The sequence below is a fragment of the Pristis pectinata genome, chromosome 6 (assembly GCF_009764475.1).
Source record: "Pristis pectinata isolate sPriPec2 chromosome 6, sPriPec2.1.pri, whole genome shotgun sequence".
Taxonomy (NCBI): domain Eukaryota; kingdom Metazoa; phylum Chordata; class Chondrichthyes; order Rhinopristiformes; family Pristidae; genus Pristis; species Pristis pectinata.
In genome coordinates, this window is record NC_067410.1 from 8,947,840 (window position 1) to 8,964,982 (window position 17,143).

The following is a 17,143-nucleotide window of genomic DNA, read 5'->3' on the forward strand; positions in this document are numbered from 1 at the left end:
CAAATTGCATACATATGCATAACACCACATGTTATAGAATACGTTAGTAATCAAGGCACATATATTTACAGAGATTACAAGATCATTTTCACTTTAAGAGAGACTAAGAGTTTGAACCATCACTTCCCAACCACCTGAAGACATGTCCAGTCACTTGTAATGATCTCCAGCATCTGCAATCTTTCTTCTGTCTCCACTGTGAAGTCTCTTCGATGTATTCCTATCCTGAAGTTCCTCTCTGACTGCTCCCCTTCTGTGATCTCCTCTGCTCTCTGATTCTTTGACCATGCCCTCATTCAGACTCGCTTCCATAGTCACGTGTCCTTCCCGGGCACTTGCCTCTGCCGCCATCTTGTGCTACATGGCTTCCAGCTCCATTTCCAGGCCTCCCAGTTTGGCCCCAGCAGGGACTGCGGGTACTTGCATTCCATTCCGCCAGCCCGTGCTCCTCCCCATCCTTCTTCCCAGTCCTGATGAAGGGTCTCGGCCCGAAACGTCGACTTTCCATTTCCCTCCAATGATGCTGCCTGACCTGCTGAGTTCCTCCAGCACTTTTTGTGTGCTGCTCCAGATTTCCAGTATCTTCAATCTTCCTTGTGTCCCAGTAATGCTCCTGTGCCCTTTTCTCAGTTTTGGTCACCCTGCTATAGGAAAGACGCCAGTAAGCTGGAAAGAGTGCAGAGAGATTTACAAGGATGTTGCCGGGACTCAAGGGACGGAGTTACGGAGAGAGGTTGAGCAGTTTGGGGCTTTTTTTTATTGGAATGCAGGAGAATGAGAGGGGATCTTATAGAGGTGTATAAAATCATGAGGTGCATAGGTAGGGTGAATGTACACAGTCTTTTTCAGAGGGTAGGAGAATCAAGAACCAGAGGGCATAGGTTTAAGGTGAGCAGGGAGAGGTTTAATAGGAACCTGACAGGCACTTTTTCACCCAGGGAGCGGTCAGTATATGGAATGAACTGCCAGAGGAAGTGGTTGAGGCAGGTACATTAACAACATTTTTAAGGTATTTGTACAGGTACATGGACAGGAAAGTTTGAGAGGGATAGGGGCCAAACACGAGCAAATGGGATTAGCTTAGATGGGAATCTTGGTCAGCATGGACAAGTTGGGCCCAAGGGCCAGTTTCCATGCTGTATGACTCTATGACTCTATGACTCCAGGCTCAATCCTCCCTGCCCAATGCCTTCTTCTGATCCACAGTCTTCCTGAGGTCTTCCTTCATTTCTACCATAGTGAACAAGATCTAGTCTGTCAACCTTGAGCCTTGAAGCAGGTAGAGTTGTAATAAGAAGAGGGTGGTGGGTATGTGGAACGAGCTGCCAGAGGAGGTGTTAGAGGTGGCTACAATTACAACATTTAAAAGACATTTGGACAGGGCCTTGGATAAGAAAGGTTTAGAGCAATAGAGCAACACAGGCAAACGGGACTAGCTCAGGTAGCTACCTTGGTCGGCATGGATGAGTTGTGTCAAAGGGCCTGTTTCCGTGCTGCATAGTTCTGTGACTCCACGACTCGCTCATTCATCTCTGCCAGTCCCGCAAACTCAAACAGTTCAGCATCTTTATTCGTAATAAAGGGTACGTGTTGTTGCTCAGTACAGCCAAGGCATCATGCTGTCGTCTCACTGCTCTTGCTGACGACTTCACGTCCAACACTGTTCTTAAAAGTGAAATGCACTGTTCTATTAAACATATAAATACAACAGTACCCGGCTGAGGCGAGTGTGTACAGCAGGGCGGGAGAGCACCAAAGGAGGTATAACAACTTTGGTTTTGGTTTATGATCTCAGAATGGCTTTGTTGCTTGATTTATGTGCAGTTTTAATTAAGGTTCAAAGGCTCACTTTGGTGGCCTTGCCTTGTACGGAAAGTAATCAACAGCCACTCTTCAGCCTCCTCTCACTGAGGCACAGTGCGCGGACAGAGAGCAACTTCCCCTCATCCACAAGTCAATCGATACCCTGTTTGGGAAAACAGACCCTGATTTGCAATCACGAAGTGACGGATTGGGAGGCTGGAATCCTGTGAGAATGGCATCTATTATGCCCGAGGGGATGGAGCCATCAAATGCACTTTGTCCATTATAGGGCACAATTGACGTGACTGTGTGACTCTCAGGAATTCCCATGTTCTTGCAATGAAATGATTTAAAAATACAACATTTAAAGGCTGTAAGCAGGCAATAAAGAGAATTGCCTGAAGGAATGAAGGGGAGGTATTCAATAAACAGAGTGCGGCAAATAGCTCTTAAGTGTTCCCATTTTGTTTAGAGTATCATTTTAATTCCAGTGTTAATGCTACTGGTTCAAAATGTATGATAATTGCATTACGATACCAATGTTGGTGCCAGAAGCGTGGCGACACTTGCGGGCTGCCCCCAGAACGCTCTACACAAAGGATACATTTCACTGTGTGTTTCCATGTACATGTGACGAATAAAGATCTTACGTTTGTGATTCCATTGTGATTAATCTCTATGAGAATGCGAAATGGGGTAGGAAGATTTTCTGATAGTACAAGGACTGGGGACAAAGATTTAAGGTTTTAGGATGTGATACAGAAGGAAGTGGGAATGATCTTTTTTCACAGCAAGCAGTAATGGCCTGGAACTCGCTAAGAAATACAGTCAGGGAAGGTTCCTTGTGTATACAACTTTGCGAGAGTACTGGGAACATTTTTCTGCACTTTCTATTCTTGGAAAATTGTAAGCACATCCTTAAAACATTTGTAAGGATGTATTTACCATAGGAGAAGAGCAACAAAAACTCCAGACTGATCCCTGGGATGGCAGGAGCGAGATTGAGTCGACTAGGCCTGTAGTCACTAGAGTTTAGAAGAATGAGAGGGGATCTCTTTAAAACATACAAAATCCTGGTGGGATTAACAGACTGGATGTGGGGAGGAGGTTTTCCCTAGTTGGGGGAGGGTCTATAACAAGGGGTCACTGTGTAGGGGTGTGTCATTAGAATGAAAAGAGGAGAAATTTCTTCAATCAGATGGGGTGAGCCTCTGGAATTATCTATCACCGGAGGGAGTGGAGGCCAAATCAAGGAAAAAGGTTGACGTTTTGAGACACAAAATGTATCAAGGCATGTGGAGAGAGAGAAGGAGAGAGAGAGGGAGAGAGCGAGAGAGACAGAGAGAATATGGTATTGAGATACAGGATCAGACTGAACCATATTGAATGGTGAAGCAGGCTCAAAGGACTAAACCTTCTCCTGCTCCTTTTCTTTTGACAGAAGCAGGAAACATTCCTGACCACTTACCGTGTTACTGCAGCAACCCGATAGAATCTTCTCCCTCAATGAGCCACTTCAGTGATTGACTGGAGAGTCATGAACTTTTCACAAGGCACTGGTTCTGATGTTCAGGCCAACGTGGGTCTAAATGCTAAATGCAATGGGGAGATATTAGATTCCTTTGGAATCACCAATTACTTGACTTGTCCAATGAAAACTAATAGTTGCATTGAGATAATAACTCATTCAGAGATCTATAAAATCCTCTCTATGTTTGGTTTGGCTGACTTAGGTCTTGGTATCACTCAGGAGTCCGGCAGGCAGCGAGAATGCACAGAGCCAGTGCTCTGTATCAGAGCAAGGTTAGGGTTTCTCCCTCAGATAGTGAGACACATCACTCTGTCTAGTCAACTGAAAACACAGCTGTGCACTTCGCGTTGTGCACTCTGGCTGCTTCCTCCTGCCGGAAAGTCAAGAATGCAGTAATTGTCATGGTCATGGTGACGGCATCTAGGATTCAAGTTTCTTCACTCTAGGGACAGAAAGTCTTTAGAATTCTCGGTCAATAAGCAAGTTCAAGGATGAGATTGATAGATAGTTGTGTGCTGAGAATCAAAGGATGCTCGGATGGATCAGAACCATGGTTGATGGAGACACAAGAGACTGCAGACGCTGGAATCTGGAGCAACACACAACCTGCTGGAGGAACTCAACAGGTCGAGCAGCATCTGTGAGGGGAGGTGGAGTGGGTGGAGTTGGGAGACGGCGGCAGGTGGATGATAGATGGGGGCAGACAAAGAAGGAAAAAAAGAGAGGCAGATAGAGCGAGGAGGGAGGAAGGGGAGGGTGAAGTTTCAGGTCAACGTTTCAGGTCAAAGCTCTGCACCAGGACTCGTAGCCCTTTGCGGAGCTGCTTGTCACCCTCCACCAGCTGTCTCCTATCTTCACATCTCGCTCCATCTGCCTCTTTTTTTTTGTCTGCTTCCATCTATCATTCACCCGTCACTATCTTCCAACTCCAGCCCCCCTCCCCCTCCCCTCCACTCCCCTACCTGGTGCAAACTGCCCATCATCTTTCACCCCTCCTCAGTCCGCCAATCACCTTGGGATCTGGATGCATCACGGCTTGGTACGGCAACTGCTCTGCCCGTGACTGCAAGAAACAGCAGAGGGTTGTGGACACATCTCAGTACATCACAGAAACCAGCCTCCCCACCACGGACTCTGTCTATACATCTCGCTGCCTCGGTAAAGCGGCCAGCATAATCAAAGACCCCACCCACCCCGGACATTCTCTCTTCTCCCCCCTCCCGTCAGGCAGAATATACAAAAGCCTGAAAGCACGTACCACCAGGCTCAAGGACAGCTTCTATCCTGCTGTTATAAGACTATTGAATGGTTCACAAGTATAATAAGATGGACTCTTGACCTCAGAATCTACCTCGTTATGACCTTGCACCTTATTGTCTGCCTGCACTGCACTTTCTCTGTAGCTGTTACACTTTATTCTGCATTCTGTTATTGTGTTACCTTGTACTACCTCAATGCACTGTGTAATGAATTGATCTGTATGATTGGTATGCAAGACAAATCTTTCACTGTACCTCAGTACAAATGACAATAATAAACCAACTCCAGTTCCAATTCACCACTCACCCTCTCCTCTTTATATTGGCTTTCTCCACTCTCCACTTTCAGTCCTGATGCAGGGTTTTGACACAAATCATAGACCATTCCTCCACCCCCCCACCCCCACAGATGCTGCTCAACCTGCTGAGTTCCTCAGGCAGATTATGTGTTGTTCGAAGGTTAACATTGTTCAGCCTTGAATGTCAGTGTGGAGGAGTTAAATGATCTTCTCCCGATATTAGTTCTTAAGTTCTTCTATTAGTCCTTACATTGCCTTTTGCCCACTTGTTGTACATGGACGCTGGTGGCTACTGTTTTTTTTACCTCATGCACTTTGCATATCATAGAGATTAAATTAAGCAAATTGACTCCGCCTACTGTGTGTCAGAACTGGTGGCATCAGCTGCTTACACAGGGCATAGACTAGAGAGCTATATGTAAATGGTGAATTGGTGGGGTGAACCCACCAGAGTCACCACCAGTAACCCCATAGCACTCTGTTCTTGCCCTTCTATGGTATAGACTCTGTAAAATCAAAACAATATTCTGTTAAGTTAGAGTCATACAGTCATACAGCATGGAAACAGAGCCCTTAGCTCTTCGAGTCCACTCAACTACACAGAGTCAAATTAACAACCAACATGTCTTTGGGATGTGGGAGGAATCTGGAACATCCAGAAGAAACCCACACAGTCACATAGAGAACATGCAAATTCCACATGGACAACATGAGAGGTGAGGATTGAGCCTCAGTCACCAGTGCAGTGAGGCAGCAGCTTGACTAGTGGCACATCTGTGCCACCCCATTACCTGATGGTGGCTTGTTTCATGAGATGGAATGCCGTTGTTCACATGTGGATTTAGGATGTAAGAAATTAAAGGGGCAGTAACCCCCAAAGGCCCCTCTCGCATTCAGTAACATGATAGTTTGCCTTCAGACTTTCCTGCCTCATCCACATAACTCATGATTCTCCTACAGCCTAAAGATCTGTGAGTTACAGCTTTGCATATATTCATTGACCCAGCTTCAACAGCTCTCTGGGGTAGAGAATTGTATAGAGTCATGACCGTCAAAGGGAAGAAATATCTTTCCTAAATGGGTGTCCTTTGTTCTGGGATCGGTTCCAGATTGCCCCATTAGGGGAAACAACCTTGTTACATTTACCTTGTCAAGCCCCCTCAGAACCTTATATCTTGAGATTACTTTATGGAGAATATATTCAATTCTGATGTACAGTTTTACAATCTTAATATTTGGCTGAGGGGTATTAGACAGGAAATAGTTGACACTGACACCTGTGAGGAGGAGAAAAGCAATAATATTATCAGTCAACTGGGAACGAGTGGGTTCTGTCAGTTCATATGACATCTCTCGGAATATAAAGTAGCATAATTGATGAATATTTGCCTGAAGTTTACATGAGTAGACAGGAATCTCTTCCTCTTGACAGAGTTTAACAGCAGTGACTGAATTCTACATATGGCTGTTGACTTTGTGAGACTTGAAGGAGGGACCATTAAGTTCAGACAGAAGAACGAGTCAGGCTAAATAATATTTTACCTGTGGGACCAGTTAAGGACAGATTGATGGAATAGAATGCTCTTTACTCTGAAGATGGGCTGCAGCCTTTGTGAACAGAGCCTAGTGCATACAGGGAAAGTGTCCAGTGCTGATGGATCTAAACCTTATGGTTGTTTGGGGTTCTGTTCAAGCACAACTCCTCACCACTTGCTCTGCCTTGTATAAGAATAGATTTACTGTTACGATCCATTCAATGTTCTTCCAAACCGATTCAAACCCAGGACTGAGTGCTTTCTTTATGAAAAAGAAATGCTGGAAGAACTCAGCTGGTCAAACAGCGTCTGTGGAAAGAGAAACCAGTCAATGTGTCAGGTCAGGGACCCTTCCTCAGAAATGGGGGAAGAGTAAAGGTTTGTCAATTTGCAAAGCAGAGCTCGGAGGAGGGAGTGATGCATGAGACAACAGACTATAAGGAGATGGGTGAAGAAAAATCAGGTGATAAGGAGCATGAGTGTGAGGCTTCCTTTACAAGCTTGTGATGGACAAGGACTAACACTGGAGAATGACTAACACAGGATACCATTGAAGTGTGGTCTCCCTGTTATATTGTGCAAGCTATTGTAAGCAGTGTCCACATAGCAAGATCCCAAACCTAATAATGGAATAATAACCAGAATTTTAAGGAGGGATAAACATTAGGGATAACACTCTTGCTCTTCTTTATAATGGAGCAAGGGCATCTTGGGGACTTAGTTAAACACCTCTTCCAAATGGTAGCAACTTTGACTTCCCTGGGGCTGCATTGAAGTGTCTGCCTAGATGTTGGAATTTTACACCACTCCCAATGGGACGCACATTCACACTTCCAGGCTGAGGAGGCTTTACATCAAACTGTCAGGAACAGATGGACGCCTAGCATCAATCACTCACGAGAATGAGACTCCACCTGTATCCTAGTAATCACACTTGCAGGACAAAGAACAGAGAATGCCAGGACTGCACGGCAAGTCAGGTGATTGTGTGGAGAAAGAAACAGGGTTAGCGATGAAAAACACGATGATGCTGGAGGAACTCGGCAGGCCAGGCAGCATCCGTGGAGAAAAGCAGGCGGTCAACGTTTCGGGTCAGGACTGAAACAGAGTTAACGTTTGATCAGAACTGGAAAAGTTGGAAGTATAACAAGGATTAACGCAAAGAAAGAGAAAGGGGTAGAAAGAACAAAAAGGAAGGTCTGTGGTAGGGTCTAAAATCAGGAGAGTGTGAATAACATTTCTTGGTGGTGCTGGCTTCAAAGGCTGGTGATTAACAAAAGGGATGACTGAGGGAGGGGTAAATAGAAGACAAATTAGATCTAAGGAGAGGCAATAAATACTGAACACTGGAAAATGGAAAGGCTGGTTATCTAAAACTGTATCATTTTTAATTCATGATTGTGTCCTGAGGTCAGGTCAGAAGATGAAGGGTCTTGACTTGAAACGTCGACTGTCCATTTCCCTCCACAGATGCTGCCTGACCCGTTGAGTTCCTCCAGCGTTTGTGTGTTGCTCCAGATTCCAGCACCTGTAGTCTCTTGTGTCTCCAGAAGACGAGGTGTTCTTCTTGATCCGACATTGGGCTTCATCAGCCAGAAACAGGGAGGTCACAGCGGGAGTGGGATGGAGAACTAAACTGACAGGCAACTGGCAGGGTTACTCCTGTGGACTGACTTGATATTCTGCAACTATCCTCTGATGCTGCTTAACCTGCTGGTTATATCTAGCCTTTTCCATTTTATTTCAGATTTCCAGCATTCACAAAACTTTGCCTTTGGACATATGGAGGAGGATTTGCCATCAACCGTACAGTTCAGTTTCTTGCCACCGTCAGTCAGACTGGTACTGATCTCACTCAAATTCTTTGTATTTTATTTTTCAAGCGCACCTTCAGGATGGAGATGAACAGTGTGGAAAATGGGCGGGGGAAATGTCCATACGACCCCAACCGACCTTTTGCAAGCACCTTCATTGGTGAGTAGAAAGTTCCACAGTAATCAAACAATCCAGTGATGGGAGTTCCTCAGGAGTTCGTTCCACCTCCAGCTGTCACTTCAAGAGGCTTAATTGCTTCTCTTCTTGCCTTTCACTCATGGGTTCATGTCTTAGGTAGGAACAATGTAGACAGGAGCAGGAGGATGCCCTTCAAGTCTAGTCCACCATTCCATGCCATCATGGCTAATCCTCTCTGTCAATGCCACATTCTTGCTCTCTCTCTGTACCCCTTGATGCCTTTTCGTATTTAACAATCCACCTACCTTCTTCCTAAATATATTCAGCAATTTGGCCTCCACAGTCTTCTGTGGTAGAGAATGCCACAGCTTCACCATGCTCTGAGTGAAAGAGTTTCTCCTTATCAGTCTTAAGTATCATACCCCGTACCTTGAGACTGTGATCCCTCATTCTAGAACCCATGGCATCCTCCCTGCATCCAGTTGGCCCAGCCCTATCAGAATTGCGTGCGTGTCTATGAGATTCCCTCTCATTCTTCTGAGTTTTCACCAGAGAGTGATCCATATCTGGAATGAGCAGCCAGAGGGTGTGGTTGAGGCCGGTATATTAACATTTAAAAGGCACTAGGATAGGTGCAAGGATAGGAAAGGTTTAGAAGGATATGGGCCAAATGCAGGCAAATGGGACTAGCTTAGATGGGAATCTTGGTCGGCATGGACCAGCTGTGCCAAAGGGCCTGTGTTTGCACTGTATGGCTCTATGACTCCAATCATGGATTTAGGAAGTGCTGTCAGTTGCTACAGAATAACCTGCAGGTTGTGCACACCATGGTATGTTGTGGTGGAGGGAATGGTGAAGATGCTCCCACAGTTGTATGGAGTAGGTGTTGCAGAAATGGGACTTTGGATGAAATGGGTGCTCCGGTTTCCTCCCACATCCCAAAGGTAAGTTAATCGGCCGCTGTAAATTGCCCCCAGTTGGTCAGTGAGTGGGAGAATCTAGGGGGAGTTGACGGCAATGTAGGCAGTATAATGTGCATTTAACAACATAGAACATTACAGCACAGTACAGGCCCTTCGGCCCACAATATTGTGCTGACATTTTATCCTGCTCTAAGATCTATCTAACCCTTCCCTCCCACATAGCCCTCCATTTCTCTATCATTCATGTGCCTAAGAGTCTCGTAAATGTCCCTAATGTATCTGCCTAATGTATTAGTGTAGAATTGGTGTAAAAATGGGTGGTTGATGGTCGGCGTGGACTTGGTGGACTGAAGGTCCTGTTTCCGTGCTGTATAACTCTATGACTCTCTGACTTAAGTAAGTATAGACCCAATCTCTTCTACATCAGACCCACCGCCCCAGAAACTAGTCTGGTGAACTTTCGTTGCTCTTTCTCCATGACAAGTATTTCCGTACACTTACCTCGAAGCTGATGCTCTTGGGGAGGGGAACACAGTTGCTTTTTGAACCAGGTGTTAAGCTAAGGTCCCATCTACCATTTCAGGTAGATGTAAAAGATCCCATACCATCATGTTGAAGAAAAACAGGGGAATTATCTCAGTGCCCTGGACAACCTGTATCCTTCAATCAATTTCTCTTTACCTCAATGCTCTCTGTGGAAGCTTATAAATTAGCACTTATGTTTTCTCAATTACAACACCACAGACATAACACCATTGCCTGCAAGGCACTTTGGGTGATGTGAGGTTAGTGAAAGTTGCCATGGAAACACATGCCGTTCTTTCCTCTCGATGATGCAAATCCCTCACTGAAGCCGCCTCAATGGCGAGACCTGCTCCCTTAAACATTAAGGGCAGCCCTGCTGTCAAAATTTCCATTTCAAAAAGGAACCCAACCATCAAACTCTGTCTTTGAATGAGAACAGGTCCCAGGGCACCCTGGATTCCCCACACCACTTATTATCCTGTCTGAGGCCAGTATTCTGCTGTACTGCTGTGTGTCTCTCTCTGTCTCTTCCTGATTCATAATCCAAAGTGTTTAATCCTCTCTATAAATCACTCCTCGAAAGCCCTGCACTGGGGAGGTGTTAAAGGGTTTAACACATCTTTTGGAAAAAAACATGCTTTTCACCAACTAGTTTATTGGTTATTCCTAAAAGTCGGATCATTGTACTCAACACAGTCGCAATAAAAAGTATAAAACAGTATAATCAGCTTGTCAGCAACATTTACTCTATTTGTCCAATCAATTTGGAACAGTGCTAAATATCACCAAATTATGAGCAAGCTAATCTCCACCATGTGTCTCCATAAGCAACCAGGTGACCTGGAGATGGCTAAAGTACAGTCATTAACAATATATCTCTAAATGAAGGAACAGCCAGAGGGGCAACCTCCCCAACATTAGTATGGCCGTCTTTTGTAGAGGGAGCTATATATCATTATTATCTTCATCCATGACTTCTGTTCCCTCACCTAATTTCCACACAGTTCTCAGCTCCTCCTCCATCGAATCCTCTTGGGCCCCACATTACTGAAGCCACTTTTTGTCCATCACTGAGGGATTTTGCAGGAGTGCAGAGCAGGAAACAGTTCGACACCAGGAATCACACAGGATGTGGCCTTGGCAGGTCACAGGGGAGTGAGCACTCAAACCCGTTTCTCGTGTCCTGTGCCAGCCAGATGCACATCACCGTGGTAACTTCCTCTATCAGATTCAGGCAAAAGTGTCTCCCTCTCTATTCCTTTCCCAATGAAGCAAATCTGCATGGGAAAATGCAATGAGGGCAGAGGTTTTAGAGTCATAGAGAGATACAGCAGAGGAACAGACTATTTGGCCCATCAAGTCCACACTAATCATCAACCACCTATTTAAACTTAATTCTACTTTAATCCCATTTTAATTCTCCTGCATTCTCATCAACTCCCCTCAGATTCTGACACTCACCCACACACTAGGGGAAATTGAGAGCGGCCATTTCATCTCCCAACCTGCACATCTTTGGGATGTGGGAGGAAAACGGAGCACCCAGAGGGAGGGTGCAAACTCTATCCAGACAGCACTAGAGGTCGGGAGGAACCCAGGTCTCTGGTGCTCCGCCAGCTGCATCACTGCGCTGGCGCATTGTGTTTTAACATAACTGGGATGGAGTTTAATCCTTTGCCTTATATAGGAGCAGTAGAAGCAGGGGCAAGCAATTCAGCCCCTCCCTCCAGCTTTACAAAGACCTCCGTTTGGTCATGGATGAGACACCCAAGGACACCAAACCACTTAAAGAGATGCCGGAACAAATGACCAAAAGCCTGGTCAGGAAGATTGGATTTAAGGAGTAAGAGGGAGGATTGGTGAAAGAGTTCCAGAGCTTAGGGCCCAGAGAACTTAAACTGAAAAACTAATCCAGATGGGTGATGGAAGAATCAGGGGGAGTTGATGGCATCAGGTTCAGGGAGATGTGGAGGGATGGGGTTGATGGGATGGCTCTGAGAACTGGCATGAACATGATGGGCCAAGTGGCCTTCTTCTACATTGCAAAGGAAATATATATGAAAATATATTTTCTTTTCCCAATATTTACTGCTAGATTGTTTGAATTGAAAGTGATTAGACACATACTGGGAAGGTTTGTCTGCAGAAATCAACTCTCTTGACTTCATTTTCCTCCAATCTTCAGGCGGTGAGCTGTACTCAGGCCTGACTGCTGACTTCCTAGGGAGGGACTCGGTGATCTTCCGAAGTCTGGGGTCCCGTTCCGCCATGAGGACTGAGCTTGACCAGCGATTGTTGCAAGGTAACCAGCCCCTTACGTCAACAGTAGATGTGCATAAACAATGCAGCACGACTTATATGGAGTGCAATGTTCAGAATTCAATAGAAGGTATTGTACACAGTGTGTGATACAAAATGTGTTATATACAAGATGTTAGTTACAGAGTATTTAGGATGCGGAATGTGCCACATTGGTAATTGGTTTATATTTGTAACATGTACTGAGATACAGTCCAGATGAAGGGTCTCGACCCGAAAAGGAGGATGACGAGAGTGAGGGTAGGACCAATCAGGGATAAAAGAGGAAATGTGCCTGGAGTTGTAAGAGGTAGGGGAGGTCCTTAATGAATACTTTGCTTCGGTAATCACTAGAGAGGGGGAGACCTTGACGTCTGTGAGGATGGCGTACGACAGGCTGATACGCTAGGGCATGTCGATGAGAGAAATGAGGATGCTGGAACTTCTGAAAAACATTGGGATAGATAAGTCACCGGGGCCGAACGGGATATATCCAAGGTTATTACGGGAAGTGAGGGTAGAGATTACTGCACCTTTGGCGATTATCTTTGCGTCCTCACTGGCCACAGGAGTAGTACCAGATGATTGAAGGGTGGCAAATGTTGTTCCTTTGTTTAAGAAAGGGAGTAGAGATAACCCTGGGAATTACAGACCAGTGAGTCTTACGTCAGTGGTGGGCAAATTACTGGAGAAGATTCTTAGAGACATGACTTATGGGCATTTAGGGAAGCATAGGCTGATTAGGGACACTCAGCATGGCTTCGTGAGGGGCAGGTCGTGCCTCACGAGCATAATTAAATTCTTTGAGGATGTGACAAATCACATTGATGAAGGTAGAGCAGTGGATGTGGTGTACATGGATTTTAGTAAGGCATTTGATAAGGTTCCTCATGGAAGGCTCATTCAGAAAGTCAGGAGGCATGGGATCCAGGGAAACTTGGCTGTATGGATTCAGAATGGCTCACTCATAGAAGACAGAGGGTGGTATTAGATGGAGCGCATTCTGCCTGGAGGTTGGTGACCAGTGGTGTTCCGCAGGGATCTGTTCTGGGACCCCTGCTCTTTGTAATTTTTATAAATGACTTGGATGAGGATGTGGAAGGGTGGGTTAGTAAGTTTGCTGATGATACAAGGGTTGGTGGTGTTGTGGACAGTGAAGACGGTTGCTGTAGATTACAACAGGATATTGATAGGATGCAGACCTGGGCTGAGAAGTGGCAGATGGAGTTCATCCCGGAAAAGTGTGAAGTGATACACTTCAGGAGATCAAATTTGAAGGCAGAATACAAGGTTAATGGTAGGACTCTTGGCAGTGTGGAGGAACAGAGGGATCTTGGGGTCCATGTCCATAGATCCCTCAAGGTTGCCACACAGTTCGATAGGGTTGTTAAGAAGGCGTATGGTGTGTTGGCCTTCATTAGTCGGGGTATTGCATTCAAGAGCCATGAGGTAATGTTCTAGCTCTATAGAACTCTGGTTAGACCACACTTGGAGTACTGTGTTGAGTTCTGGTCGCCTCATTCTAGGAAGGATGTGGAAGCTTTAGAGAGGGTGCAGAGGAGATTTACCAGGATGCTGCCTGGATTGGAGAGCATGTTTTATGAGGATAGGTTGAGTGAGCTAGGACTTTACTCTTTGGAGAGAAGGAAGATGAGAGGTGACTTGATAGAGGTGTACAAGATGATAAGAGGCATAGATCGAGTGGTCAGTCAGAAACTTTTTCCCAGGGTGACAATGACTAACACGAGGGGGCATAATTTTAAGGTGATTGGAGGAAGGTATAAGGGGAAAGTCAGGGGTAAGTTTTTTATACAGAGAGTGGTGAGTGCGTGGAACGCACTGCTGGCAGAGGTTGTGGGGGCAGATACATTAGGGACATTTAAGAGACTCTTAGATAACTACATGAATGACAGAGAAATGGAGGGCCATGTGGGAGGGAAGGGTTAGATAGATCTTAGAGCAGGATAAAATGCCGGCACAACATTGTGGGCCGAAGGGCCAGTACTGTGCTGTAGTGTTCTATGTTCTGTGAAAAGTCAGCTGTCCATTTCCCTGCATAGATGCTGCCTGACCTGCTGAGTTCCTCCAGCGTTTTATGTGCTGCTCCAGATTCCAGCATCTGTAGTGTCTCCAGTGAAAAACTTTGTTTGCATGCCATCCAGACAGATCATTCCATACATCAGTACATCGAGGTAGTACAAAAGGAAACAGAATGCAGAATATAGTGTTACAATTACAGAGAAAATGCAGTGCAGGTAGACAAATAAAGATCAAGAGCCAGACTGAGAGGTCAAGAGTTCATCTTTATTGTATAAGAGGTCGGTTCAAGAGTCTTATAACAGCAGGGTAGAAGCTGTCCTTGAGTCTAGTGGTGCGTGTTCTCAAGCTTTTGTATCTTCTGCCCAATGGGAGGGGGGGAGAAGAGAGAATGACCAGGGTGGCAGGGGTCCTTGATTATGCTGGCTGCTTTCCCAAGGCATTGGGACGTATAGCCGGAGTCAATGGAGGGGAGGCTGGTTTTCATGACAGACTGGGCTGTTTTCACAACTCTCTGCAACTTCTTACGGTCTTGGGCAGTGCAGTTGCCATACCAAGCCGTGATGCATCTGGATAGGATGCTGGAATAGTTCATGTGTAATTACCCAAAAATAAAAATAAAAAATACTAGAAATACTCAGAGACACAGGAGACTGCAGATGCTGGAATGTGGAGCAACACTCAATCTGCTGGAGGAACTGGTGCAGGGTTTCAACCCAAAATGTCAACAATTCCTTTCCCCCCCACAGATGCTGCTCGACCCACTGAGTTCCTCCAGCAGATTGTCTGTTGCTGGAAATACTCAACAGGTCAAGCAGCATCTGAGGAAAATGAAGCAGATTTAGCATTTACGATCGATGATCTTTCATCAGAACTTGGAAGCTAGAGAAAAGGGTTTTGTAGGTTGAATGGAAAGTGGAGAGGGGAGGTCTTTGATAGGGTGGGAGGCAAGACTGATTTGCCTACTACTTCATCCTTTTTCAGTTACACATTAGGCAGTAGTGTCTGTATGTTGCATCCTGCACCAAAACTCTCTTGCAGTGAAGTTGACGGAACCATTTTTTGGGAGTGGAGGGAAGAACTGCACCACAGCAACTACAAATGTTTGCAGCACTAATGCCCAGAGTTGAATATCCAGACAATTAATTGTCATCAGGGATGTTGGTGCATACCTAAAAGGGTGATAATGGGACAAATAAAGAAAAGAAAAGTGGGCAGGAAGAGGTGTATAAGTGAAAAGTGAAGGCATTATGTGAAATGGTTGAATTCATTACTGAGTCTGGAAGGCTGCGATGTGCCGAGTCAGAAGATAAGGTGCTCTTCCTCGAGCTTGTTTTGAGCTTCATTGAAAAAATACTGGAGTCCAAAAGGACGCAGAGCTCAAAGTAGGAGTCAGATTAAAATGATAGGCAACCAAATAGGCTCAGGGTTCTTGCATATGAATTGAACAGCAGTGTAAAGTTGTTTTTATATCAGCACGGACAGCTTCAAGAGGAAAGCTCACTCAGTCCACAGAATTCTTGCTGGATAAGGGTGGGCGTGTTGGTGAGAGGAAGAGGGGTAGGAAGATGTTCGTGTGACCAGTAAACAACAATGGTAATGATGGTGTAATGCTCAAAATGAGTATAATGGGGATCACAGCCTGAACTAAAACAGCAGATTACACACTATGTTACACCTGATTTACATTTCTACTCTGTGCCTTTAACTCTGCAAGTTGAAAGGTGAAAGTATCCATGGTGCAATGTGCTCCTTGTGAACTTTTGTAACCGTTTTCCTATACAAGCCTCAAATGCAAATCCAATGGGGCCTTTCTATAATGCACTTCAGAGTAGGTGGGTGGAGGGTATCTGATACCATCAGTGTTCCAGGAGCTGATCAGGGGAAAGGTCTCAGCTCCTGACCACTCTTCAAAGACCCTACTATAGAGCGAGCTGAGAACCAGACTGCAATGGGATGTCCCACAAGGTTGAGTAGTGTGTTCACACTGATGTGAAGAATAGGCACTCAGGCATAGGACTGGGGGGGCAGTGCAGCAGACCAGCCAGAGCTCACTGTACTACGGAGAGGATGAAAGGAAAGGTGTGGTGCAACACAGGTGGCACAACAATGTGCAACCACATTGCAGTGATGAGGAGGTTTAGCTTGAGTAGAGGGTTTCCAAACCTATGTCAGTACCAGCAACCATTTTGTCGGCAGACTGGGAATTTATCGTCATCTTTTCTCTCCCCACTGTTGACCTTCTCAATGGTCATTTGCATTCAGTGCTTGACATATTGGCAGGGCCTCAAACACTGAGCCAGTCCTTCAGTCCTTAAGCAGTCCTCCAACTCACAGCCAGTCCTCCAACTCACATCCAGTCCTCCAGCACACAGCCACTCCTCCAACACACAGCCAATCCTCCAACACACAGCCAGTCCTCCAACACACAGCCAGTCCTCCAGCATCCAAGTGCTAAGTGCTCCAAGTTGAGAATCCATCTTGGCCACCTCCTAGACTCTGAGGTGCCTAAAAGATCCAGAGAAACCAGCCACTCCTCTGGGAAGCAGTGACTCCTCCTCTGCCACCATCTCAACGTTCTTGTTCTTCCTCCTTCTATCACAGACCCCAAGTTCGTGGCAGCTCACCTCATCCCTGACAACGTCGACCGTGACAATGACAAGGTTTATTTCTTCTTCACGGAGAAGGCAATGGAGTCGGAGGGCAAAGTGCGGGCCATATACAGTCGGATTGGACGCGTCTGTGCAGTAAGTTGGATACTGAAGGGCAGGAAGGTGGAACAGAGAGAGGTGATCAGCAATGATCTCATTGAACAGTGAAGCAGGCTGGATGTTGGCCTACACCTGTAACTTATGTCCTGACTCCATTGTAACTTTGGGAATTTGCTGCAAAAAGGTGTCAGTGGTAAAGAGTTGAATGCCATGCCAAACAACTTGCATTAATAAAGCACATCTTGGGATAACTCATTCCAAGAGAGTTA

General features: G+C 45.6%; 1 protein-coding gene across 1 annotated transcript in view; it reads left to right on the forward strand.

The window, feature by feature from the left end:
* The window catches only part of LOC127571406 (semaphorin-3G-like), a 176,299-nt gene that overhangs the window by 124,752 nt on the left and 34,404 nt on the right, over window positions 1-17,143 (forward strand). Inside the window, 3 exon segments of the mRNA XM_052017733.1 lie at window positions 8,311-8,401; window positions 12,014-12,130; window positions 16,768-16,910. Of these exon segments, the coding sequence (XP_051873693.1) occupies window positions 8,311-8,401; window positions 12,014-12,130; window positions 16,768-16,910 (351 nt within the window).